Genomic DNA, 27577 nt, shown 5'->3' with positions numbered 1-27577 from the left:
TCTTTATAATGTCAAGGGTTGGCATACAAAGTACTTCACAAACAACAACAATACCTGCTTGTCAGTTCCACACAGGTGAGTGTGTGGTGTGGCCAAAAGAGCCTCACAGTCCAAATGGGGAGGCCTGGCAGGTCTGATGAAGGCCAGATGGTTCCCTGCTGCTGATGCAGCTGATCCCTGCGAGGCTTTGCTGCCAGTGCCCACCGGGACTTCTTGTAACAACCACCCATTCAGCAGTGCTTGGCCCGAAGGATCCTGGAGAATGAGGGAATTGGTGTCTGAGGATGCATACCATCTATTGCTCATTATTTCAACCCAGAGTTCTTTTCTACAAACGGAACTTTTAGCAGCAAAAGGGCCAGGTCTGCCTCCATCCCTTGATGACCGGAGGGGTGTTGGGAGAGCAGAGGGCACCCATCCTTGGAGCCCAGTTCTCCCCTCACCTTCCATTATCCTTCCATTGGTAACAAGGCAGCCTCCTTCCCCTCTTGAAATGATCATTCAAAGGCCTAACTAACATCTGGTTCCCTTCTTGTGAATGCTTGGAAACAGTGCTGGATTTAGGACAGTGCGGGCAGTTCCCCCAAACAAGCAGCTGAGCTGACAGGGTGAAAAATAATAGTAGTAATAATAATAGTAATACTAACACCACTACTACTACTGGTAATAATTTTATTATATTGGCAAAGTCTGCCTGCTTGGAATTGCATTTAACTGTATATTCTACACTTTTCGGATGTTCACAGTAGCACACAGGTCCTCATTTACTCAAAATAATTGTTTATGAAATCTGCTCTCTCCCTCTCCCTCTCCCTCTCCCTCTCCTTTCTCTTCCTCCCGCCACCCCCACCCTAGGATGTTTTTCAAAATCAAAAGCCGGAATGCTCACATGAAAACACACCGGCAACAGGAAGAGCAGCAGCGGCAGAAAGCCCAGAAGGCTGCTGTTGCAGCTGAAATGGCGGCTACGATTGCAAGGACCACGGGGCCCTCTGGGCATAGCTTGATACCCTTGGATCATTTGGACTTGATAAAGCAGGTTGAGGAAGCCGATGACCTCAGCAGCGATGTTGTCCAGGAACTGGGAGAGGTCATGGACGGTACTGAAGTGATAGACCCTGACCTCTTACTGGATGAAGAAGACACAGATTTGCTTCAGGATGATGTGGAGCTGTAGAGGGGGAAAAAAGCCATTCTGTAAAATTATGGGTGCCTGTTGGAATTATTTTCCTTCAGCTGGGAGGGTTAAGTGTTTACTTCCCTTTTATTTTAAACTATCTGAATAGTTTGAAAGTTTTTTTGTGGGGTGGAGGAAAGTGGGATAAATCTGGTTATTGCTGTTGGTCATTTTACTTTTTGCAACTATGATTGCAAAAAGATTCAACCCCCCCCCCCCATTTGAAAGCTATTTTTGTCAAAAACCTTGCAAACTAGTTGGTTCTGAGACCTCTTATTTCCTTACTGTTTCCTTTCAGGCATTTACGCGATAAGTCCCCAAATTCATTTGCAACACCTCAGGGTTTTCCTTTTCCCCACCACCGCACCCCGTATACGAGTAGATTTTGGTTTCTTTTTCTTTTCAAAATGTGTTTCATTTTGTGCCTTCAGCTCTGGCCTCAAAACATCTGCCACAACAAAGAATGCTGTCTCTGCAATAAACAGAAGCTGAGACTTGGATTGTTGGCATCTGAAAGTTTTGCTCCAACATGTCGCTGGGGCTGTTATAGGGCCTCTTTGCTGATGGGGGATACTTAAGGCAGAGAAGTAGCCGTGGCAAGTTCTTTCCCATGACACAGAATGTTCTGTGGTGGATGGAGGCTTCCAAGGCGCCTTCAGGTTTCCTTCTTAACAAGAAGACTTGGCTCTGTACAGATGGATGGGCTCGGTGGCCTATTCCACTTTACTTTGACCCAGAAGATATTTGAGCAGCCTTTGAAGGGAGCGAGAACAGCTAGATTAGCCCTCTGCGAATCTGCATTCACTTCCTCCTTTCCCTTTTAGGAGGCAATCTGTTTCTTTGAGAAGGGCTCTACTTGTTTTGTGCACTTCAGAGCTCCTTCACCATGGGAGATGCTGCTGAGGCACATCTGAAAAGTCCTTTGACTGGAGACTACTGGCTTGGATGTGCATTCGTGATAGGAATGCACTGAAATACCTCCATCTGCAAAAGTTTTATCACTTTTTTTGTTTTAAAAAGGTTATCCTTGAAGAGTGTGCAGGGATTAATTATTAATTATTAATAATATTATTATTATTATTTGCTGCCTAGAGGCAGTGGTACTTATCAAGACCTTTCCTCACAGAAAGAAGAGGGGGGGGGGAGATTTCCACTTTTAGGTAAATCGGTCCTTTTTTCTAAGCACGTTAAGATTTTCATCGTGGCCAGAGGCCGTTTATGTATGTATGTAAGAAATAAAAATTACATAGCTTGGCTGAAATTGTTAGCACAAATATATACACTTAACAGTGAGGGTTTTATGCCTGCCAGGACTCTCTTATGGAGCTATAGGTTTGCTCTTGGAAGCGATAATGCCCAGCAAACATTCAGCAGTTTGGGTCAGGGGGTGGCAGGTATGGAAATCCAATAAATAAACACACACCTCTACTTTATGAATTTTTTTTATCAGGCCACAGCTTCCTCATTCCTGTTCAAGTAAGTCAGCATGTTCAACTTTGGAATGACTTGGCTAAGCAGCTTGCACCTTTTTCCTTCCCAGAGCTAGGAGTGGGATTATTCCCCAGGCAAGGTCTTCTTTTGCATCTCCTCTTATTGCTTATAAAAGTTGCAAAGTATGATGGGAAAATAGACAGTTACTATATCTTACGTTTGCACCTAAAGAGTCAGACCAGGGCCCTAGAAAAAGTTAATAGTCAGAAACGTCTTGTATTTCTCTCAATCAAAGCCAAACCGTTCATGGCCATGTTCCCACTCGGGTTCAAAAGCTGCGCCAGTCATGGGTGACACTGGTGAGACGTGGCTCTTGGATTCCCCCAAATCAGATGAAGATTGACCCTCTTAATCCAGGGCCACTTTAGACAACTGAAATAGTCTTCACTTGGCACATCCACCAAGCATTTCAGGGGGGGGGGGAATAGCAGCTGACCCAGGGCGTTCCCAGTTTACACCCGATACTTCTCAGTGGTGATTCAGGGTTGAAAAGAAATGTGTTGCTTTGTTCACTTAAATTGCTGCCAGAAAACCGTGGTCAGATACTAGTTTTCCAGGCAACTGCATCTCCAGTTGGAATCGCATCCTCTGTGTGGCCGTGTCCCTGAGGATCTGCATGGAGACAATCTCAGAGATTGTCTGAGATTTCAGTGTGAGTCGACCGATTTAATAATCATTGAAAGCATTTTGATAAATGCAGAGGAACTATTGGGTGCTCCTTGCAAACTACTATTCTTCCCCCCCCCCCAGCAAATCTGTTCTTACCAGGGAATAGCTAGCATCACCCAGGTTGTTTTTGGAGAATTGGATATGGTTCTTGAGTGTGTTTGACCATCTCAGTCAAGGGGTGTGATTTGCCTTCACCTGTTGCTGTTGCCCGACATAACTGATGGAGAGAACTGGCAATTTGCATGCTGTGTGAGATGCTTCTCATATGTCCAGCTGATCACTGACCGCCCTGCATGGTTGACCCGTTTTTAGGGGTTAGCTAATGCAGGGAGTTACATGACACCTATAAGCATCCTTGCTCTCCTATGAAATGGCAAGTGACATTTGCAGTGTTCTAAGTGAGATGCTGGTACCTGCATGCCTGAGCAGAATATTTCTCTCTCTCAGTATTATTTTCAAAAGGAATGTCCCAGTTTTCGTTGACTGGCATCTACTGGAACAGACCCTTAGGAATTCTCAACAGTCAGAGATTGTATATTTTTTCCATCTGTAATCTGTAATCAGATTCCGCTGTGAGAAGCTTGGCAGGGGGCTAGCATAATGGTGGTGTTGTGTAGGTCAGTATCTGACCAGCTCGCTGATTATTTGTTTTAGCCATTGGCCATAACAGTTACATGCGGTTGCAGTAAATAATGCATTAAAAAAAATAGAGGAGCATCATAAAACAAAATATATCCAGCCTATAGGCAACTAATTACACAAGCATCCAGATTTTTTTTGCCAAAAAAAATTTGTAGCAGCCAAGGCAAACATAGCCACAGTTCCAGAGATCTGTATCCTGTTTGCAATGGAAAAATTATTATTTCTGCTGATTTTACCAGTTGACACACTCCTTCAGTAGGCAAAGGAATCATTGTACCTTTAGGATAAAACAAGAACAAGCTAAATAGGTACCACGGACTGTCTTTCACTGCTTCCTCGTCACAAACACAGTAATGCTGTGGTATTTCCTGGCTAACACAGCAGAGGGCATCAGCTGAAATCTTACCAATGTACTGTATATGCTTTCCTGTAGTGCAAATCTAGACCAATCAGTTTAACTAATTCTTTTGCCATTTGCCATTAAAGTACGATTACATGGATGAAGATTTCTTGCATTTCCAGTTTAGCAGGCTGACACAGAATCTAAATGTAATACACAGGAAAGACCAGCTGAGCTATTCTTTGAAACCAATTGGCCGGTCCTAGACAATCGGGTTGCAAGTGTTTGGAAACCTATTATGACATATGCATGATCTCTAACCAATAAATAAAGAGAGGAGGCTAATGCATATATAACAATAGTTCCTTCCAAACAGATTCATTGAGTTTATATTTGACTGGACAGTATGATGCAGCATTACACCAGCAAGCCCATGTAACAAAGGTCTCTTCTAGGTAAGGACTTGTTAAAACATGGAAGGTTTGGGGTGATGCATATCCTTGTTGGCGAGCAGTGATTTCTCCAATGTGAAATTGCAGTGTTTAGGCCTTTCCTTCAGATTTATAACCACCTTTAGTGGTTACTAAACCACCTTTAGTAGCATTCTTGCATCACACTGGAAGGTGTGACGGAAAATTGCCATCTTGTAAAAGTATTGTGGAGCAAATGACGTGGTTTAAAATAACCAAAGAGAATCTCAAAATAATCCCTGGAAGAAATATTGATCCTTGTTTAACTTCTATACATCGGTTCTGTATTTCTAAAACATTGCAGTGGTAAATAACATCTAAAAATGGTCAGCATTTTGCTGGAAAATTTGATCTTTTATTTCCCTTTTTGTTAATGTTTCATGTTTATTGTGGTATAGTTCCAGTAGAGAATTAAGAGAAAAATTGTACATAACAAAAGAAAAAAAATCTATTTTGTGGGGGGGAAATCTTATTTTCAGACATATTTAACTGCTGTTATATTGTTACAGAAAAGCTGTAAATAATTTCAGAGTTGCAGTGTAGTGTAAAGAATGTTCTTTGGGGATGAAATAATAAACATTTAAATGTAGTTCTTTTTATTTTTGTAAAGAAAACTTTGCCTGTTACGGCTTAATTGCACCTGAACTGCATGTGGTTTAACTTCAGGGTGTAATTTTATTCAGGTTTGCACTAAAATGTTTAATTTCATATGATGATGTGCCATGGTGTCCTTTCTTTATTTCCCTTTCCCCCTTTCCTTTTTGTTTCTTTGGAGGGGGCACGAATCCCAGTTAGTTCATGTGAGCACTATGTACTATATAGAAATATTTCTGCTTTTTCTTAAATTGACAGAATATTGTATTTGTAAAATCAAAGGGATCCAATGTAACGCTGCCACAGAACAGTATTTTATACTTTTGATAAAATGTACTTTGCTGATCCCCCCTGTTCACGTGACAAAAGAATTCTTTTAAATAAATCTTCATTTGAAATATGTAGCATTTTTTAAAAGTTGGGATGTTTATCTGAGTTTCCTGTACCAAAATGGCCCCCCAAACTTAAAGGTAGTGCCCCCCCCACTACATAGGTGAGAAAGAATAGGTGTGTGCATAACTGCCGCACTAGCATTTCAGTCATTTCCAGAGGAGGATCTGTGTTTGTCTCATGTACCAAAAACAACAAGAGTCTTGTGACACTGTAAAGATTTGACCCATTTATTGTGGCACTTCATCAGATGCCTGAAGTTCATATAAAATTTGTTGACGGTTGCATCCAGCTAACGCTGTGTCCACATTTGAGCATTATTTAGTTGTTCGTCTCCCCCCCACCCCACCTCACATTTGAATTAGAGCAGAGTATTCCACACCCATAGGTATTTGTGGAGCAACTTCATTCCTTACCGGTCATACAAGTAGGTGTTGCTTTTTGTCTTTGACCTTGGGGGAAGGATCAAGATCAGTGTTGTTGTTGCTTTAAAAATAACAACAACAAAATAATTGCGTTGTTTGAGGGTAGCATCATGTTGATAATACAAATGCAAAGAGCTGCAAACCATAGTGTGGTTCTATGCAGATTAGACCTGCTGAAATTAACTGGCCTCTGTCATGTCTGTTAATTTCACTGGGTGTGACTAAAGCATACAACATTAATCGATGCTACAAAACCCATGTCTTTAGCAGCATTTTAAAGTACTATTTAACAATCCTGCTTGTTTGTACAAAAGGGTGGTGTGGGGTGGTGGTTGTTTTGTTTGGTAAAGAAAAGGTTTCTTTATTAAAGCCTTTATCAAAGCGGCGTTAAGTAGCAACTGTTCTCAAAGATGGTGATCATAATAAGGCATAATAAACTTAACTCCACCCCGATCTGCAACCAGACGGAAGTTAAATCCTGGAGTACATTACATAGCTGTACATATTCTCAGGCGCCAGGCAAAAACTTTCCTCTTCTCTCAGTCCTTTGGCTAAATTTTAAAAATCCGTGGCCTTTTAAACTGGGAGGAGGGGGAGTTATTGTTTTGTTTGTTGTGTTGTGTGTTTATACAGTAAGCAGCCCTGTGATCTGCGGATGAAAGGTGTTATAGAAATGTAATGAATAATAGTAACAAACTTCTTCATCACACACACACACACACACACCCCAGCGCAGCCCTGTGGCTAGAACAACTCAGAGCTGCAGCACAAGGTTGCTCTGCTAATGCCATTTACACTTCATTTATGAACCACTGACTATGCCGACAGGGTTTTTACCAGCAGGGATGGCGACCAGCTCCTCTACCATCTGCTGATGGACTGCAACTCCCATCATCCTTGAAAGCCAACATTGCATGCTGAAGTTGATGGGAATTGTAGTTCCAAAACCCAATTTATCCTCAAGACCTTGGGCAGTTACAGGTAGGTAGCCGTGTTGGTCTGCCATTGTCAAAACAAAATAAAAAATTCCTTCCAGTAGCACCTTAGAGACCAACTAAGTTTTTTCTTGGTATGAGCTTTCGTGTGCATGGTCTCTAAGGTGCTACTGGAAGGAAATTTTTTATTTTTTATTTTGTTTGGAATATGGGCGTTACCCATTCTTCCGCGATATTAAGGGAAATTTTAGACGGTTTTGTATTTTCCTCCTTGGAGCAAGGAGAATTTGCAAGTCATTAAAATAATAATAATAATAATAATAATAATAATAATAAATGCCGCACTTTTTCAAATAAAATAGTAATCAAATTTTCCCCACACTGTAAGATCTGCATGTACTTCCCTTTCCTAGCCCCCTGGTAGTTATTTGTTACATTGCTACCAAAGGCACTGCAGCAATAAAGACGTCTACTATGAGCAGCTGTAGCTTTTGCCGCTCTAGCGAGAAAATCACACGACCAGAGGAGGAACTTTTGTTGTTTACGCCTCTATGGTTTCTTTGGCTAGAGAACTCTATGATTGGCTGTATCCCAAGGCCATAGAGATAGACGCCGCCGCCGCTGCTGAGGCCCTACAGGAAGCTGAGCTCTATGATATCATGGCAGTAGGAAGTTGCTTGGGGAAGGGCAAGATGGCGGCGCGGAGAGGAATGAGCTTCTTGTGCCGGCTGTGGAAGGTGATTGTGGCGTCCCTAGGGGCAGGGTTCGGCTGAGCAGCGAGGAGGCTCCCCGGGGCGGAATAAGTTGATGTCTAAACCGCTAAATATAGGGTGATAATCTTAAAATGCCGACATCGGAGCTGCCTTTAGATAATATATATCTGAGCGGGAGGGATGTTTCAGGAGAGGGAGGTTGGCGAAGATGATCACCTCAGAGCCGGGCTTTTATGTCTCGCCGCCACCTTTCCTGTGGGAAGGACCACCTCAGCGATGGATCTGCTCCCGCAGAATTTGATCCCTTCCCCACCACAGGTCCCTGTGAGAAGGGGTCATACGTTGCTATCGTTTGCTGTGGTTTTTTTGTTTTTGTTTTTTTGCAAGCTGCATTTGAAAGGTTAGCATTCCGAGGTTGTAGGCTGTAATAAGTGGTAATACAGTGGTACCTCAGGTTACAGACTGCTAACCCAGAAATAGTACCTTGGGTTATGAACTTTGCTTCAGGCTAAGAACAGAAATCGTGTTCTGGTGGCGCAGCGGCAGCGGGAGGCCCCATTAGCTAAAGTGGTACTTCAGGTTAAGAACAGTTTCAGGTTAAGAACAGACCTCCAGAATGAATTAAGTTCTTAACCCGAGGTACCACTGTACATGCATATCTGCAAACTAGGAGTAAAGGTAAAGGTACCCCTGACCATTAGGTCCAGTCTCGCAGACGACTCTAGGGTTGCGTGCTCATCTCGCTCTATAGGCCGAGGGAGCCGTGTTTGTCTGCAGAAGTTTTTCCGGGTCATGTGGCCAGCATGACTAAGCTGCTTCTGGCGAACCAGAGCAGCACACGGAAATACCGTTTACCTTCCCACCGGAGCGGTACCTATTTATCTATTTTCACTTTGATGTGCTTTTGAACTGCTAGGTGAGCAGTAGCTGGGACCAAACAACAGGAGCTCACCCCATTGCGGGGATTTGAACTGCCAACCTTCGAACCGCTGACCTTCTGATCGGCAAGCCCTAGGATCTGTGGTTTAGACCACAGTGCCACCCGTGTCCCTCTGCAAACTAGGAGACCCGGGTTCAAATGCCCACTGAGCCACAAAATTCACACAGTGATCTTGGGCCAGACACTGCCAACCTAGTCTTCCTTGCAGGGCTGCATTCGAGTCTTTGCAATGGAAAATTGTTTAAAGCTTTTACTGGCATTGGCTCTATGTTATTGGAATTAAACACTAAAGCAATGCTCTGTTGCTTAAATGGTGATCTCTAAAACCCTTTGAGTAGCTTTGCCATTCATCTCAGTAGACACAGTCAACAAGAGAAAAATAGCCATTGTCCAGTGCCTTTGTCTTCTATCAGGCAACATTCGAAGAGGTTTTCCCAGTGACCACCTTTACACTGGAAAAAGATCTATTTGCTGTGGTTTTGCTTGGCTCTTCTCATAGCTTTTAGATGCATAGGAGCACTCCCAGAATCCCAGTGGCAAACCTTATTGGTGGCTGCTTATGGACTGGTGTGCGTATCTCATAGAGCAGCATGGGACATAAATGCTTCCATGTCATTGCAGCCTGGCAAGGGAAGTAGTTGTTATTGCCCTTCCCTCCTCCTGTACACCATTGCCCTTTAACAGCTTTTACAACATCAGGTTCTGAATCTGCTAAGAAATCCCAAAAGCAGCCAGGAGGGAAATCCTGTGCTTATGACGGGGCACGTTTGGCCTCAATGGATGAGCAGCAGCCCATTTAAACATGAAGGCCTTGAAGAGGAATTGGGATTGTGTAGGAGATCCAGTTACGACAGTGTACATGAATACATGAAGAATCTAGAAAGAACCGATGTGATACTTTGTAATTGTGGACTGCCTTTTGTATTAATGTTATATATAAAGTCTCCTTTCTCATCAACTGCCCACTTTTTTCTCATGTATTTTAGATGGGGGTGGGTATCTAGGCATTTATTTTCTTATTTGACTAAATAAATCTGGAAAGCTGAAGCAGCTGACCAACAATGTAGCAACATTGCAATCTTAACATACCAATCCTATATTATGTTCTTAGGGACCAGAGACTTGCCTTTTAACAAGAGGAGTTCCACTAAAGCAATGTAGCTTTCTTCAGTAAGTTTATCACTTCCAGCTAAATTCTTAAAACATTTTTTTCTTATATTGCACCTGTTGTGATACTATCACACACACACCCTTTTTCCTATTTCAGCAACAATCACTTGATGTGGTTTCAGTTTTCAGGCGTGCACACCAATATTCAGCAGCCCAAGGAAAAATCCCTGGTAAGTCTTGAGTTTTGAACTTTTTGTATCTTGCCAGTAACTAATAAAATGTTCTGAAAAATATTAACCTCAAGATTGGGAGTACAGGTACCTTACAACTTATGAATATCAAACTTGTGCGCATTCAGCTTTACATGCTTGGCAAATTTAAAAAAATAAAAAGAGGATGGAAAGGGGGCGGGCATCCTGGGAAAAAATACATTAGTTTTCCCACCTGCCATTTATTCCTATGTGTTTTGGCTATGTGCAATTTTGGCTTTATGCACTATCCTCAGAATGTAACTCCCATGTAAGTTCAGAGTCGTCTTTATACATTGGTACCTTGGTACTCGAACAGCTGGGCTCCCAAACAAATCGGCTCCCGAATGTCGCAAACCTGGAAGTGTTCCGGTTTGCGAACATTTTTTGGAAGCCGAACGTCAGACACGGCTTCCGCTTGAGTGCAGGAAGCTCCTGCAGCCAATCGGAAGCCGCACCTTAGTTTTTGAATGGTTTCGGGAGTCAAATGGACTCCCAGAATGGATTAAGTTCAAGAACCAAGGTACCACTGTATACTGATACGGGTTTAAAAGATGTTGGGGGCACAAAAAATGTATATAACAACTTAATTTGAACTCAATGATTTAAAAAGAGATTTTAATGAACCATGCATTAAGGCTGCCTAGCCTTAAAATATGAGTGCGTCTTCGTTTATTTCTCATTGCTTTCACTCCCAGGTATCTGTTTCAGATGAACCAGACGTGCTATATAAGAAACTGGCTGTTTTGGTGAAAGGTCATGACAGAATGGTGTTGGACAGTTATGAGTATTTCATGGTGCTTGCAGCTAAAGAACTTGGTCTCTCCATAGAAAAAGTGTAAGTACAATTATCCTTTGTAGTTACTCAGTAATTCTAGAATCTCCTTTTCTAATTAGTCCAACAACCCTATAGCTGGATAATTATAAAAGACTTAGCAAAATTGCATCTTAGCTTAATGCTTTCAAATCTAATGGTTTTATTGACATTTGAAAAATGAGAGAATGCATAAAGCACACTAAAACTGTTTTATTGATTAGAGAGAATCCAGGATATCAAATTCCTACCCTTATATAATTTTGACGGCAAGTGTGGTGCAGTGGTTAGAGACAAGGGTCTATGAGATTAAAGTTCAAAATCCTCAGCCAATCATCTTTCTCAGTTTAAACTACATCACAGGGTTGTTGTGAGGATAAAATATGGAGGGCTGAACCACATATGACAGTTTGAACTCTTTGGAATTAAGATGGGATAAGACAGACAGTTGGGCTCATTGATTCTAACTTTGGAATAGGGACTATTAGATAATTTGCTTAAGGACTAGTAAATTATGCAAGACACTTTCTTGCAAATTTACAGTCCAGAAGTACAGTGGTACCTCGGGTTACAGACGCTTCAGGTTACGGACTCTGCTAACCCAGAAATAGTACCTTGGGTTAAGAACTTTGCTTCAGGATAAGAACAGAAATGGCAGCGCAGCGGGAGCCCCCATTAGCTAAAGTGGTACCTCAGGTTAAGAACAGACCTCCAGAACGAATTAAGTTCTTAACACAAGGTACCACTGTACATCTTGTGGCTGCTGTTGCTATGAAATCTATCATACTGAACAACAGTTCAATGTTTCTGAAGGTAGAAGTAACCTTGTGTTTTAGTCAATGCATATTTAAATCATAGTCAAAAGTTCTTGAAGTCAGCAAGAGTTTTGCTACTGGCTTTAGTTTAATGAGGTTTCCCCTTGTCCATTTCCATGATTCCCTCCCCCCCAAACCTTAGGTTACGTGCATCTCTTTGCATATAGCCACAAAGTCCAATCAGTTGAGTTGGAGGCTCAGTTGTTTATCTCCCTGCTCCCCGCTTCTTGCCAGGCAGCTTCATTATTGAAACCTGTCAGTGGAGTGGCTGTAATTTCAGAAATAAGTAAATATACTAAAATGACCAATGATTCTATGAATACTGTATCTCTTAGAGAGGAGCCTCCAAGGAAGATAGAACGATTCACACTTCTAAAATCAGTGCACATATTCAAGAAGCACAGAGTTCAGTATGAAATGAGGACGCATTACCGCCACGTGGAGGTGAGTGAAGAGCTGTATGTTTAAATAAGAGACGTGCTTAGCAAACAGATTAACATTTTTATTATTATTCAGGAAATAATAGTTGTCTATCCTTTCATTCATCATACACATGCACATACATACTTGTGTGTAAAACATTAAACATAATAGGTGGTGAATAGCTTGAGAACCATATTCAAGCCTCTAATGTTTTGAGCTAGAATGGTTATAACAGTGGTATCTATATTGGTCCAAGTAGGGCTGCAGAAGCTGGGAAAAAGTAAGCCAGATACAGCCTACAGATTGGTTTCCTTTAGCACATGTCTTATTAATTGCTATGTGAAAACTAAAATACTGTTTCTGTTTCAGTTAAAGCATTTAACCGGCAGCACAGCCAATGTTTACTTGGAATACATTCAACGAAATCTACCTGAAGGGGTTGCTATGGAAGTAAAAAAGGTATTAGTTAACTTTGTTCTCTCTTCTGTAGTATAAACTCTTAGTTTTATCATTTATCAGGCAAAACAGGATTTTTGCCACTTGGTAGCCTATCTGCATGTCATACATGTGTTGAATTTTTGGAATAGGATTTACGGTATATAAATACCACAGAAACATGCTAGGATTGTTCTAGCATTAAAAATGGCTGTTGCACATGCATTATTATTTTTAACCTCATTTTTGATACTTTCTTTTTAGACAAGACTAGAAAGACTTCCTGAACATATCCAGAGACCTGTCTGGGACACACTGCCTCAAGTAGAAGAATCAACAAGTAAATCCTAAATGCCTGGTCTGAAGATTCCTCGCTCCCCCCCCCCCCGTTGAAATTAAATGTAACAATGTCATTCTGTTAGAGAGAAATATACTATTTCTTAAATGGATCTGTAATGAACTAGTTTTTAATGAGCCTGCTTTTCGACCAGATTAATTCTCAAAAAAACCTCATGTTTCGGAAGAGATTGTGGCAACAGAAACTTGACAGAAGTTGTGTTATCTGTTGTTTGTGTACAGTGGTGCCCCGCTAGACGAAAATAATTCGTCCTGCGAAAAATTTTCGTCTTGTGAAGCAGCCCCATAGACTTTTTTGTCTAGCGGGGCAGCTTCCGCTAGACGAATGCCGTTCGTCTAGCGAGTTTTTCGTCTAGCGAGGCGTTCGTCTAGCGGGGCACCACTGTATCATGTTTTGCTGTACATAGAAAAAAGCTTTAAAATTATGCTACTGACACTGTTGCTTATAATCAGAATATTTACTTCAATATAAATCGCATAATATAAAGAGGCCCTTAGCAGAGTACGGTTGAATTTGTAAACCATCTGCAACTAACTGTATTAATAACCTGTACTTCTTTCTATATAACTATTAGAAAAGGTGTTAACAGAATACAATGGTACTTCGGAAGTTGAACGCAATCCATTCCAGAAGTCAACTTCCAAAATGTTTGGAAACCAAGGCATGGCTTCCGATTAGCTGCAGGAAGCTCCTGCAGCCAGTTGGGAGCCACGGAAACAGCGCTGGATGTTCGGGTTGCAAAGAACGTTCGCTAACCGGAACACTCACTTCCAGGTTTGCGGCGTTCAGGAGCCAAAACGTTCAACTCGCCAAGTGTTTGGGATCCAAGGTACGACTGTTTTTTGTTCACAATAGGGATCTTATTATAAAAGTCAATTTGTTCTACATAGGAATCTTTTATGTGTGCCACTGATAAGAAATGGAAGGCAACATCAGCTAGAAGGAGCAGGTGTGGTGCCAGATATCCATAGTTCTTCGTGCCAAATACAGCTAAGGACCATGTTTGCCACAGCTTCCCCTCTACCCCCACTGATGTATGGGTGTTTGCTGCTACATTTAAAGCACATGAAATTAGCTGTTGATGTGCACTATGATTCATGAAAGAAGCCTGAAGCAGCCTTATGTTAGTGTTTAAATGTAGAAATATGTCCTGCTTCTCTGCAAAAAACACTGGGCAGCTGTAGATGTATAGTGAAATCCTGTCTACTCAGAAGTAAGACAGAGTTCAATGGGACTTACTCTAAGATGATTAAATCAAGGTTGCAGTCCTATAGATACATGGTTCAGTTGCTTCGACTGAAGAAAAAAAAATCCCCTAAATTTATTTCAGTGCAAAGGTGCTTCTTTTATCTTCATTCTCTTTATTACCAAATTGACATTAATTGTAATGGATAAAAATTTACCCTGTTACCTGTTACTTAATAGGCACCAAATTCCCAAGTACTTAATGTGTAATAACTACTTCTTAAAAGAAAAGTGACTGCTTTTTTGAGAATAAGATGAGAGCTAATCAGATTGAGATGCAAAATGCCTAATTGCTTGAGACAGAGCTTCAATTTCACACAGCCAAGGATGATTTTGCAGGATTTATGACTTTCCTCAATTAATGTTAGTTCTGATCCATAGTGTCAGCTATTCTTGGAGAATTGGGCATACTTGCTGGAACAGTAATCTTAAGATAATTTTTCCTTCTTAGCTTTTTTGTTGTTGCTAAAGAGGAAGTGTAAGACCAAGCTGTGCCAAAGAGCTTGTCTTAATTAGGCCAGCCCTGAGCAGATGCTAATCTCCCACATAGAGCTTACTAATAACCACAGGATGTTTAGGAAACAATCAAAAGCCTACAGAAATATTTTTAATTGGGGCACAAGCCAATCTGTTTCTCCCATAAACACTCTTAATAATTTGATATGTTAATCTGCACCCTCACCCCAAATATCTGAATTGCCCAGCAACCATATTCTTGTTTTACAAATCAGTGAAATCACTCAGTTTGCTAAAGTATTTCAATCTCTTGGAACCAAACCCAGAATACTCTAACCCCATAGTAGTTACTGGCATTCCTGGAAAAGATATTCACCAACCTATGAACAAGCTTCATTTAACATACTAATTTACATAAAGGATTGCATTGTTAGTCTCACTCAGGGTTGTTTTTTTATTAGAGGTACATAAAAGTTTTTATTTTATTTTTTAATACGCAAAATGGATAATTTTGAGAACTGCATCTCTCCCCTTTTTCTATTTAGCCCAGGGAATCAGGTTCTTTTTTTCATTATTGCTTTGAGCAACATTTGAATAGTATTCTTTGTTTACTGAAACAGTATTTCAATAAAGTTGTCTTCTTAAGAAAAAAAAATCACAAATAGCCAACACTTTCCTAGGTATAGGATGTCTCTTAGCAACTAGACTCAAGGTAGCTAGGATACAGAAAAGCTGCAAATACAAAGGGAAAAAGGTTTCTACTCTGCCAGAGCACAAAAAAGATGCCTGATACAGGGATTGGTCAGTACATGATCCTACTGCTGTAAAGGCATTGAGTGTCTAGTTAAGTACCTATTTGTATTGAGAGCTCCCCATGTGGTTTGGCTCTCAAGAAACTACAGCAGGGAGACTGAATTACCAGTCATGTTTAGTTAATGGTGGGGTTAGTTACTCCACCCCATGTTGATGACTTTAGCCAGAACGTTAAAACTGCTACAGTACATATCTTCTTGGCAGCAATAATAGTGCCAGGGCAAAATAAGCCAGCTATGTATCTTGTGTCAGTTTAACAGGAGCTCCATTGGACCTAAGCAAACCATCTGACATAAGCAGCTTGAGGGCAAGAGAAGATGAATAGGGCCATAGACAATAGCATAATGTCCTCTTGAGTAGCAGTTGTTCATTTAAAGGTAGGAATAGTGCGGTAGGAATAGATGCTAGATTTTATTCAAATACAACTAGGATTAATTGGATGAATATGTACAGAATAATCTCAGGTCAGACAGGAAACTTCATATCCACCACTGTGCAGTAAATAATGTATATATTCATATGAGCCATTTCCTTCCTCCCAAAGATGCTACACAGAAGAGTAGTGTTTATGTACTGTATACACCTTGTAAATACTTCCATCACACAACAATCACAGTGCTTAGATACTTTATTAGTTTCTCATTCATTGACTGCAAAAAACATTTTTGTCTTAAAAATAAGTTGATCTTGGGATGTCATTTATTGCAATAGACAAAACATTCCTAATATATTACACACACCCCTTGGCTCAAGCTTGAATCAAGATCAGGCTACTGTGAAAGATTTATCTACTGTGTTTCTCTCAAGGTCTGTGAAATGGTCTCTGTGGGGAAAAATGAGTTAAATGCACTTACAGAGTTACTGACAAGGGGAATAATTCAGCAGGAATTTCCTCTGCAAAGACCCCATTGAAATTAACAGGATCAGTGCAAATATACCAAAGGTGAGAGATCTATCAATGACTATTCTTCCTGGTAACAGAAACAGTATCTTTGAACACTGGGTCCCTGAGGCAACCCTACCACATTCATGCTCTGCTTATGGTTCTTAAAACATCCAGATTGTGGCTAAAATAACAATACACTGGCCTTTCTAAATAGGGCAATAGACTCTCAGAGCAACTTACAAAAGCTTCTCACAATACAATTCAAGTATAGTATCAGAAACATAAATACCATGGAATTGGATCTGGACTAATTCTTAGGTTAAACTTGCTTAAATGATGAAGGCATTAGGACCATGTTTCCATCATTTGACTTTGTATCAGAGAATTGTTACAGTTAATTTATACAGGCACTAGACACTAGCTCTTTCTGTACTCAGTTGCAATTCAGTGCAAGTAGAATTTTATAAAAAATGAGCAGGGAACCTCAACCTAATCTTCCTGAAAAGTTAAAATAGCTGCACTCTATGAAAACTGATACACACTGCTTTGCAGGCTGTTAATTTAAGTTCACATCTGCAATGGATGTTCCCCACAGAAATATAGAAGAAAGGCCAGAAAAAACTGTTTCATTGTCAAAGCATCATCATTTTTTAAAGAGGGCAATAAGGAAAGCAAGTGTTACCTTAACAATAGACTTGAAATCTTCCTGCAGAGTAGTATGCTTATACACAATTCAGATGGCTGCAGCAACTTTAATACACTAGAAAGGACAATTATTTCTCAGTCTATACAAACATTTGTGCGATTGCAAGCTTCCAAACTGATTGCTTCTCCATGAACATTAAAAATCAGAAATATGTGTTAAGTCAGCCTGCTACTGTATTTTAAATTTCTGAACAGTAATCTCATGCAGCTTATAGTAAAAGAAAGGAAAAAGAAAAGAGGAATTCCAAGCCCCAGATCTTTAGTGCTGAATGTGATTAAGAGACAACTGAGGTACTACACCTCTGAAATGGGGTGCAGCAGAGGGCAGAGCCAAGCTGACTATGTAACAGCATCAAAGCTGTTCCATTCCCCCTTCCATCCCTCAGCTGTGCCAGCCTGAACTGCCTGTACTGACAGAGAAAACCCACACCACCTACGCTGGTTGGCATGAGCTAGCAGGACTTGGGATGTAGTGGTAAATATGCTGTACCCATGCTACCTTATCATTTTGGATTGCTCTGCCCATCATGTAGGTGAATTGCCGTACTAGAGCACTAAGTGTGTTTGCATTCTCTCTTATGCTTGGGTTCATTTTCTCTCCATATCAACAGATAAAATTCAGCAATATATTCCTGCTACTAAATGTACAGGCTAGTACTGATTTACTGACTATTGCCAAAGCAGCTTTGCCTTGCTTGCTCATTACTCATTAGGAAGAACTTCCTGACAGTAAGAGCTGTTCGACAGTGGAATTTGCTGCCAAGGAGTGTGGTGAAGTCTCCTTCTTTGGAGGTCTTTAGCGGAGGCTTGACAGCCATCTGTCAGGAATGCTTTGATGGTGTTTCCTGCTTGGCAGGGGGTTGGACTGGATGGCCCTTGTGGTCTCTTCCAACTCTAGGATTCTATGATTCTTGTCAGCAGTTGGTATAGAATAATATAGAAGACTGAACATACTAATCCTTTTCTCCTTGCGTTTTCAAACACATTGAATGGAGAACAGCAAATACTAGTTCAGTTTAAGGGGGAAATCAAGGGCATGTGGTTCCTTTAACAAGATGGGCCATACTCAGTGGTATTTGCAAGCAGAAGGCCAGCTTCAATTTCTGGAAGCACCAAGTTACAGCTATCTCAGAAAACAAGGCTGGGGAAAATCTTAGGTGCTCCATGGTCAATAAGAACAGACATTACTAGACTGGATCAGCAGGAAACCTATGAGGAGGCCCTTTGCGCTAAGCCACACAAACTTGCCCTATATGCAGTCTCAAGTGTGGGTTAGGTAAAGATGCATCTGTGCCAAAAGTGGGTTTGCAAGCGACTGCAAAGCCCAGTGCACAGCCAACCTTTTGCAAGCCCCAAAAATAAGCATGGCACTTGAACCACACAGGCAAAAATAGGTCACCTGACAATCATGATGTCAGGTGACTGACAGATGGCCAACCCCACCCACCTCACAAAGTGGATCTATTATGTGTCTGTGTGTTGCAGAGATAAGGATATACCATGGTAGCTAGATCATTCCCCACCCCTGGACTAGATAGAGGAATGTTCCAATTCAGTGTAAACATGGCTTTATATGTTCAAATGTTATTCCAAGTAGCAGAATTTGTGTACTGCTTAGTAATTTCTGACAGTAACCTTTTCGGTAAAGATCTGCATAAAACCCAGCTTCATTGGACACACGCCTGGTTGACCCACCACCATGTGTTTGGCAGCTCCAACTGAACCTGATGAATCCCTTTTGTATGACTGGGTTCCACTAGGAGGTAACTCTGTATATTGGCCGCTCATGTTCCGAGTGAAACAGAATTGAGACTATGTGTGCTGTGCCTGTGCCCCACTTAAGACATGAATCAAACTCAGATGAATGTGCACTTCACTCAAAGAAAAAGAAAGTGAGTGGGGAAAATGTTTAAATACTGTCTCACCTCAAGGGCTTGATGAAAGCTCTCCCAAAGGTCTGCATGCCATCTCCCACTGGCCTCAAAGGGTGACTATGTTACCCTTCAGAAGATAACAACAGCATCATTCTTTCACCATTGGGCAACATTAGATTACTTTTTTAAAAGTTGCAGTCAATACTGTCTTTTTAAACCAACATAATGAACCAACACAAAGCCAAAACAAAGCAATGTTCCAGTATAATGATTTAACCAAATGAATAGCATAAAGTATTTTCTAATATGTTATACACAGCTGAATTCCCCCCCCCCCTTTAAAGAATAAGATGTGAAGGCTAAATATTAGCTTTTGTGATTTATTCGGAATGTTGAGGTTCTGATCAAGCATCAATCTAAGTTGGGGTTTTGTTTTGTTTTATCAAAGCTAAGGTTGATACATTTTGTTCAGATACCAATTAACTGGAAGCCAAGTGTTAAGAGTAGAATATATACATCTATATAGGCTTTCATACCTCAATTTATTGCTTTTCTTCATTTTTTTTACTTTGCTTGTAGACTTTGGACCCAGTGTAGGAACTGCTTAAGTTAAAAAGTCCCAAACTGCACCAGACTGGTAAAAAAAAGTTTCTATTCAGCCCTCAGCACAGAAGAACACAGACCGTATTAATGAATGTAAATTTACCAACTGTGATCATCCTTGACATTAAACAGCACTGTTTCAGAATTTTATCTGTCATTTTAACAAGCAAAAGAAGATTTACATGTTCCATTTTTGTTAAGTTTTTCTAGTGCACAACAAAATCAAATCTAAAGTGATTATGTTATGTAATGTACAGAAATCTGTCATTTAAAACAATATGCACACTGCGGATTTTAATATAGCCTTTCATTTTATGTTTTTGATAACATCACCAGTTGTAATTATACAATAGGTCAAATGTTTAGCCATGTATACACTTAGTTATAACATGCTAGAAATTAAAACACCAAGGTCAAGCTGAGTTACAGAAACAGTAATTAAAAATTTAAACAAAGTCCATAAACTTCTGTTCATTTATAATTTTTTTCTTTTTCTTAAATTAACACCCACAGTTTGTTTTATCCATTACATTTTGTGCATTGCTTATATTTCCCAACATGATACAGAATAATTGCCCCTTTGAAATAAGAAGCATCTTGATGAAATTATTACATGTAAGTGCATTTGAAACCAGAGTTCACAAGGTTTAGAACAAACAAATACATGTTACTGAAACAGATCAAGATGTAGTTCCAAAAAAGCTACACAAAACTTAATTGAATATTAAGTTAAAAGCTTGACCTATTTTTAAGATACGTTTCTTTTCATTTTTGTGTGCAGATGCCAATGTCCACAAACAACAGACTTCAAAAGGATATGCTTGAAAGTGTCCAAGGAGTCACAGGTCTTTAGGATATTTTAAAAAAATATGGCTTTTACCAACTTGGTGCATAAGGGCTGCTGGAAAAATATGGAATATCAAGCACTCTATTAGTTTTCTTTGCCTTCTTTAATGCTTTATAGGCAATTCTTAGTCCAGCCATTTCAAATGGTCTTAAGGTAAAAAGGATGTATCCCAGTTACTGAATTTAAAGAATAAGCCTCTTTAATAGTATCTGCCACCTGGCGGCCCAGGCCATCTCTGGCCCCGCCCAGGTGGCGGAAGGGCTGGTGCACCGGGTCCACTGGGAAAGCTGTATAAAAGGATAAAATCATAATTGTTTTTTTCCCTTCTCAAAAGAGTTACTTTTTAAAAACAACACACTTAAAATCCTACATTACAATTTGGAGTACGCTTCCAACATGCATATTTAGAAGGCTTCCGATGTGGTTAAATATTATGCTAACAATAAGTTCTGATTTTTTAAGTTTACGTGATAAGCCTTGTTCTGAATACTTAACCTTCCTTAAGTTTTAAACGTCGTTACATAAAATTCTTTAGGTGTAAAGTAAAATGAGCTAAAAAGGGGGGTGGGAAAGGAATCTTACCTGCTTGGAGGTGGGAAACGGCCTCGTGGCCATGACGGCATCCCTCTACCTCTGGGGGGAGGAGGTCTTCCCCTGAAGCCCATTGGTCCAGGTGGTGGGGGAGGTGGAGGTGGGGGAGGAAGCCCAAAACTGCAGAGACAGACCCAGCTGACCATCACCATATGACTATTAACCCCATATCATGTAATTATTAGTTTTGTTAGAATTTGCTCAGTCATTCAGTTTACATTCTGCCATTCCTTCCAAAGGAGCCCACTACAGCAATCATATTGATAATAAAAAAAAATTTTAAATCTAAAAATTGTGCTCTCAGAGTTGCCAGGAATAGTTGCCTGTTTTAAAAGATTTTCTCCAAATTTTAGATGAATGTGTTTTCACAATGAATAAAAATTATATGAGGTAATTTCTCCTTGTATGTATAGGAGTGCTTGATCTAACTCAGTAGCTCTCAGTCCTAGACTTTCACTATCTGATTAGCATCAGCTTTCTTGAGGTATATTTTACAACCCCAAATCTTTCCAAAGAAGCACTCCTGATACTGAGTCACATACAACGTTTCAGTTGCATAACTTAGATTCCAAAAAAAATCAATTGCAGTGTTATCTCTCAGAGGAAAATCCCCAAAACAGCTCTCCAGCTCTTGAAACTTTTTTTTCTTTGTGGACTCTCACACAACCAATTCTATGGAATTTGACAAGGAAACAGGGTCTTGTGAATTTTGCTTGCAGAAAGCTCCTAATTCTGCAACTAATGCAAATTGCATAAACAAAACATAGCCCAACTAACCCAAAACTACAGTCACTGTTTTTAAATAGATTTGCACTGGCAACCTCAATACTAACCATGGTGGGGGTGGCAGAAAAGGCACTCTCATCATTCCTCTCCTAGGCAGAGATGGTGAGAAGAGAGTTCCGCCTCGTACTCCTCTTCGACCTCTTGCATCCGAATATGGGCGCATTCTTCCCATTCCACGTCTGCAAAAACAAGAACTTTTCTGCACCAATCTAAAAGCATGAGCAATTCAGCAAATCTTAATAAAGAGACAAAAGTCCAGGTTTGCAAATGTGCAGACTCCTGGAAAAGAGCTTGCAGCCATTTTGGTCCTTTCCGGTCCCTTTTGCTCCTAAGCCATGCTGCGGCAAGTCAACGTTTGCCTTAGTTTGTCTTCTGAACACAAGCTCATGATTTAAGTTCTAACCATGTTCTTGGTTACAGCTCAACATACGAAGCTGCCTTATTCCACAACCAAGGGTCAGGAATAAGAGGGGCTACAGTCCAGTGACATCTGGATGACCCCATTTTGGCCACATCCTGAATGGCAGTCGCATTCCAGAGTTTCAGAACGAGTCTTTCCCAGTCCTACTTGGAACTGCTGGAGGTTGGACCTGTGACCATCAGCAAGCATGTGCACCATTCATTTCAGTGGGAGAAACACACCTGCATGCACATCCCTCTAAGACTGCAAAATCATCACAATCTGAACTGCAACTGTGTATAAAACTGTGCCAGTTAGGAAGTTTACAACCTGAAGTCAAGGTATACAACATTACATGCCTGTATTTTGCTATCTTCAATGCTGCCTAACAAAAAAGCTGATCTTGGATAAGTAAATAATGAAAGATTACCTTATAGGCCCAAAGCCATTCAGTGATCTGCCTCGCATTTTCCCTCTAGTATAGCCTCTGCCACCTCGGCCTCTTCCCCGACCTCTTAGGCCTCTGAGCATAATGAAGGAGAACATATGAAATTCTGATCACTTTTTTTTGTTTGTTTGTTCTAAGAACCACGGACCAATTACTATGGCTAGGGGCGCCAACAGGATTTTGCAGGTCCACACTGTATGTAGATTAGGCCCTCTGCCCCACCCATAAAAGAGAACAAAAATTTGCATCAAACTTGCAGATATTTTGTGTCATATGGAAAGCTGTATCCTCCTTTAGCAAGGGTCAAAAATAACCTGTGGGCCACACACTAGAAAAGTCTTAACCCTCTGAATTTGTGATTTCCCCATAGCTGTGGCATATAAGCCTGCTCTCCCTCCCTAAACCATGCACAGAAGCAGAGTTTCATGGGCTGTCAACCTGGGTTGCCATATGTCCAGAATTTCCCAGCCATGCTGTATATGGAATATTGCAAATATACGGAAAACCTGGAAGTATGGCAGCCCATATGGCAGTGCAGTTTTTCCATAAAACTAGCTCAAAAACGGCTCAACAAATTTGCCCCCCACCCTCCCCAAAAAGAAAAAAAACTCAACTTTTCTTTCTGGATTTTCACTGTTCAAAATATGGCAACCCTATGTCACTCAAAATCTTTCATCAACTGATCTTACCTGGTAATGCTGCATTGTGCCTAGTACCAGTCATGCTCAGAGTAGATCCACTGACAGTAATAGTCATAGTTAACTTCAGTGAATTAATTTGAATCGGTCTACTCAAAGTAAAATTTAGTTGGATACAACAAACTATGTTCAGTACATGACCCAGGGCACTGTTTCAGATTACATATATGTAAAAATATACAGAAACCCAGTACATATGTACTTGCAACTCAGGATAACACTTCATGCAACTGATGAACATGAACATATATGTTAAGGTGGTATTCAACCAAAATTATTCAGAGTAGACCCACTGAAATTAATGAACACAACCAAGTTATTTCCATGAATTTCACTAGAACTACTCTAAGAAAAACTTAGCTGAATACCACCCTTCAAGATGCCACAAGACTCTTCCTAGTTTTTATAAAACACTTTTCATTGTTTAAATATGACATTTAACAACAGCAGTAACTTAGAAATTGTGTCTCACCTTTTTTTTGTTTCAGTCACTTGTATGTTTTCTGGAGCAGATTCAGGCTGATCCATTAGGTCTTCAGCACCTTCTTCCATCTATTAGAAATACTAGAAGGGAAAATAAAGTCATGTTTCAACATAAAAGTTTAAGAATCAAATTTCCCCTAATGTAATTTTGGAGGTTTCCAGCAAAGTCTGTTAAAAATAGTTACCAACAACTATACACCATCTTATTGATACAAAGAGAAATATCAAAGCAAGTCTTCTAGATATTCTTACCCAACTCTGTGCCTTGTACCATACGATGCAACTATGAATGCAGTTTCAAAACAAAGATGTCACAAATAGGCAAATGCTGAGCGAACACCAGGGGTGGGGACCTGGATCCAGCCAGCCAGAGGGCCAGCCCTCCACAGGCCACTTTAATTGGTGGGCACCCCTGCCCACCTATCAATCACAGGACACTGTATGATGTCAGGTGATTCTATCTGTAGATTTAGTCAGATCTTCCCTTGCAGCCACAGCTTGAAATCAATTGCAGTGCAGTCAGGCAAAACGGCTTGGTTTTTTTCTTGCAAAGGAAGAATCAGGAACACAAACATCGCAACATCTGCTACTTGAACTTTCCTAAATCTGACATCATACATGACCTCAGATGCAAGAAAGGTGGATGTGACTGGCCTGGTCAACCCTGAGGCTTGGGAGATGTAATGAGACTCACGAGCCACTTTACATTGGCCAACAGGAAAATTCCACCACCACTCTCAGTGAACACATGGAAAGTTACTGTGTAGGCACTACTATCAGTAACACAGAATCAGAGAACAATAGTCCCCTGTCAGAGAAGAGGGGGACATGAACCACACATCTCTCTTTTAAGAAATTATTCTTTGCATTCTATTAAGTATTGCTTAAAGATGGCATGTATCATGAAACTGACTAGCACAGTAGTAGTACAAGAGGGTATGAAGGTGGAAAATGGAGTTTATTCATTATACATTAAAACAATAAAGCTTTATGCTTTGTTCAAAACACTTTAAAGGTATTTTGTTGTTGTTTAGCAAAGTTTAAAACTGATTACTTAGATTTCTTGTTGTTAGGGATATAGCAGAAGAAATGGGCTTGCGGGATTCCTATCAGCAGAGGTCGGCACTTTCGGTTACCCTAAAAAATTCCATTCCAGTGGTCACTACAAGAATTCTCTAACCAATAACAAGTTTGTGGTTTCCTCATCCCTCTGCATCCCTTTTTATTTTTGTGCCATTTATTTTCAATTAAAAGTCTGAAATTTCTAAGCTGCTCTGGAAGCCTTTTTTCTGCTGAAGAGCTGGCCAAAGGGGTTTTTAAATAAACTATGTTGCATATTTTGCTGTATTTTATATTATTTATCTATATGACCTTTTTTGTATAACTTGCTGTAAACTTCTGAATGATGTTTCAAACTAATCCCCCCATCACACACTTGAAAGATAGTAAGTGATTTGAGGTGTGTGTGTCCGGGTGGGGGACCGGGGGGGGGGATAGTAGCACAAGAGGGGAATTTCAAAACAAGTATGAAGCAACATATATGTAGATGCAGAGTATAATTTATAGGACTGTCTGGGATTTCAAGCTTTTCCCACTTCTGAAAAGTAGTCAATTAAACAATTCTCCATGCTCAGATAGCCTAACCAGACTCAACAGAATAACTAGGATAATCACACTCCGTATCTACCCAACTGATCACTGCCTTATGAAGAAGAGAGCCTCCTGCAGATACAATCTCATCAGGAGGTCTGTATAAGCTAGGCACCAAATGGCACCTTAACTCTAGGCTATGGTCGCCACAATGAAATGTCAATTCGCCAGGGAGTTGGACTAGATGACCCTTGGCCTTGGGGTTCCTTCCAGTGCTACAATTCTATGATCTCAACTACATTGCTTCACTGTAGTTTGCTCTTAAAACAATTCACTTGTCCCAGTATGCAAGAAAGAGAAACATGCACAGTAGAAATGGAAATGATATTAACTATGGACTAAAGCAAAGGTTTTTAAACTGTGGTCGCTAACCTGGCGACCCGAAATTCAAACACTGGTGGGCACCTACTCTTTGGAACTCCCTCCCACTACAATTTAAACATAATCCATTTCTACTACCTTTTCAACCCCCCCCCCCAAGCTTTTAAAGCAGTTGTTTTTTTGTCTTTCTCTGCATCCGACGTGAAATTATTTTACATACATATATATATTTCTACTGTTAAATCACTTTGGGGTGTTTATGGGAAGTTAATTCACATGTGAAGTAAAAAACCATCATCAAGTTTGATCCATTTGCTTCAGCTAGAGTAAAAACAATGGGCTCCTGTCCCACTGCAAGTATTCCAAAATAGCTATATGCCATGATCCATAAAAAACAATATCCGAGTATTTTACAACAAATACAGTACACATAAAAAAGCAATAATCGGCAATGAGCTATTATGGATGGATGTATTCTTCATCTCATCGCCTGAAATTTACTTTGATTTTCTTGAGGATGACGCAAGGAATGCTGCCATTAAGCCTCCACACCGGCTTATTTTGTATACGTTTCTACTTTAAACGACTTGTCACAGAAATGCACTTTAAAAAGCAAATAAATAAATAAATAAAAATTCCTCGTCTCTCAACACTTGCTGTGCGTATCTGCCTGAACAACTGTCTGACAGCTGCCAAGCCACGCTCCGTGCACCTGGCCTCTCGGTCCAGGAAAGCTTATGCCATGACCAATTTGCTAAGCCTCTCCGTGCGTGCCATCCTACACGTGCCTCCTCAAAGGTAAGCCCAGCCGGGTTCAATGCAACCGAATCCGGGGTTATGTGCGCAAAGATGGGCTCCTCCTGTATCCCCCTTACCTGGGAGTCAAACCTCGTTGAACCCAACAGTCCTTACTCCTGAGTAGACCATGTATAGGCGGATCGCGCTTATTCAGAGGCAGCGCATCTCCAAGCAACGGGGGATTGGGGGGGGGGGGCAGGGGTCGCGTTCAAACAAAAATTGCGAGCATCAATTCTGGCCGGTTCCCCTGAGGGAAAAGACGCAGCAGGATCAGGCCTTTTATACCTGTCCGAGCGAGGCGACGGTTATACAGTATACGCTCCAGGCGGGCGGAGGAGAAAACGAGGATGGAGCAGATGCCCCGGAGGAGGGAGGACTTACCCGGCTCGACGCTTTGCCGAACGGCTGACAGAAACCACGTCGCGACCGTGCCGAAAGGGGTGGGAGGAGAAAGCCGCCTCTCCTCCTCTCGTCTCTCTTCAGGTTCAGCCCACAAACAAAACGCTTTTCAAAATGGCGCCTCGGCAAAGTCTCAAGAGAGAGAGAGAGAGCCGCGAAGCCACGCCCCCCCTCAGCAGGGGAAGGAGCCCGGGGAGCAGGGCGGGGCTTAGTTTCGGCAAGCAGCTGCCGCAGCTAGGCCCCGCCTTCTCTACCTCCAAGTCGTGTCTGCGGCCGAGCTGCGATTACCGCAAAGGATTCTGGACACTGTAGTCCGCCCCCTCACAGAGCTCCAATCTCCAGCAAGGCTCAACGAACCCTAAAACTGTTTCAATAATACGTGCATTAAAGAGAGCATTCAACGAACTGGGGCGGGGGCACACAAATAACCGATTTCTAAACACATTTACTTGCCAGCAAGCTCACTGGGACCCAATGAAACTTCTGCGTAAAGGTGCAAAACAAAAAACAAAAACCCTTAACTATAACCCCTTACATGCAAGGTACCAGCCACTCCTCCTACAGGAGGAGCCAAGGAACTCACAG

General features: G+C 41.0%; 3 protein-coding genes across 6 annotated transcripts in view; 2 read left to right on the top strand and 1 right to left on the bottom strand.

The window, feature by feature from the left end:
- TRERF1 (transcriptional regulating factor 1) overlaps positions 1-1179 on the top strand; it is a 66361-nt gene extending 65182 nt beyond the window's left edge. Inside the window, exon 17 of the mRNA XM_033144846.1 lies at positions 856-1179. Within this exon, the coding sequence (XP_033000737.1) occupies positions 856-1177 (322 nt within the window). The 3' untranslated portion in view covers positions 1178-1179. The remainder of the gene's footprint in view (positions 1-855) is intronic.
- Positions 1083-27139, bottom strand: LOC117044260 (formin-like protein 20). 4 transcript variants are annotated; one of them, XR_004426280.1, is made up of 8 exons: positions 26975-27139; positions 23814-23905; positions 22626-22718; positions 21843-21974; positions 21001-21129; positions 19020-19095; positions 17072-17149; positions 1083-1171 (listed from the first exon to the last, which is right to left on the bottom strand). XR_004426280.1 is itself a non-coding variant. In XM_033144844.1 (6 exons), the coding sequence occupies exons 2-6, from the start codon at positions 23891-23893 to the stop codon at positions 20618-20620; spliced, it is 522 nt and encodes a 173-aa protein (XP_033000735.1). In that variant the 5' UTR covers positions 23894-23905; positions 26975-27139; the 3' UTR covers positions 19527-20617. The 4 variants fall into 4 exon arrangements, 2 of the variants coding, with proteins under 2 accessions (XP_033000735.1, XP_033000736.1); XR_004426279.1 differs by lacking the exon at positions 1083-1171 and having other exon boundaries at positions 17042-17149; XM_033144844.1 differs by lacking the exons at positions 1083-1171; positions 17072-17149; positions 19020-19095 and adding an exon at positions 19527-20705.
- MRPS10 (mitochondrial ribosomal protein S10) lies at positions 7774-13106 on the top strand. Its single transcript, XM_033144843.1, has 7 exons — positions 7774-7870; positions 9898-9956; positions 10054-10126; positions 10843-10982; positions 12109-12217; positions 12566-12655; positions 12896-13106. Exons 1-7 carry the CDS (start codon positions 7793-7795, stop codon positions 12980-12982), a joined length of 636 nt encoding a protein of 211 aa, XP_033000734.1. The 5' UTR covers positions 7774-7792; the 3' UTR covers positions 12983-13106.
- Positions 27140-27577: the final 438 nt, after the last annotated feature.

Source organism: Lacerta agilis, chromosome 3 (genome assembly GCF_009819535.1).
Source record: "Lacerta agilis isolate rLacAgi1 chromosome 3, rLacAgi1.pri, whole genome shotgun sequence".
Taxonomy (NCBI): domain Eukaryota; kingdom Metazoa; phylum Chordata; class Lepidosauria; order Squamata; family Lacertidae; genus Lacerta; species Lacerta agilis.
Note: the sequence above shows the minus strand (reverse complement) of the source record. Positions and strands in the feature narration are given on the sequence as shown.

Bases quoted from the DNA above. Each gene is read 5' to 3' on its own strand.
- MRPS10 (XM_033144843.1), top strand. From the start codon at position 7,793: ATGGCAGTAGGAAGTTGCTTGGGGAAGGGCAAGATGGCGGCGCGGAGA. The intron at 9,957-10,053 runs GTAAGTTTATCA...TTCCTATTTCAG, and splicing joins AAGCAATGTAGCTTTCTTCA to CAACAATCACTTGATGTGGT. The intron at 10,127-10,842 runs GTAAGTCTTGAG...TTTCACTCCCAG, and splicing joins AGCCCAAGGAAAAATCCCTG to GTATCTGTTTCAGATGAACC.
- LOC117044260 (XM_033144844.1), bottom strand. From the start codon at position 23,893: ATGGAAGAAGGTGCTGAAGACCTAATGGATCAGCCTGAATCTGCTCCA. The intron at 21,130-21,842 runs GTTAGTATTGAG...CTGTCTCTGCAG, and splicing joins TTTCTGCCACCCCCACCATG to TTTTGGGCTTCCTCCCCCAC. The intron at 20,706-21,000 runs GTAAGATTCCTT...CCTTTTATACAG, and splicing joins CGTTTCCCACCTCCAAGCAG to CTTTCCCAGTGGACCCGGTG.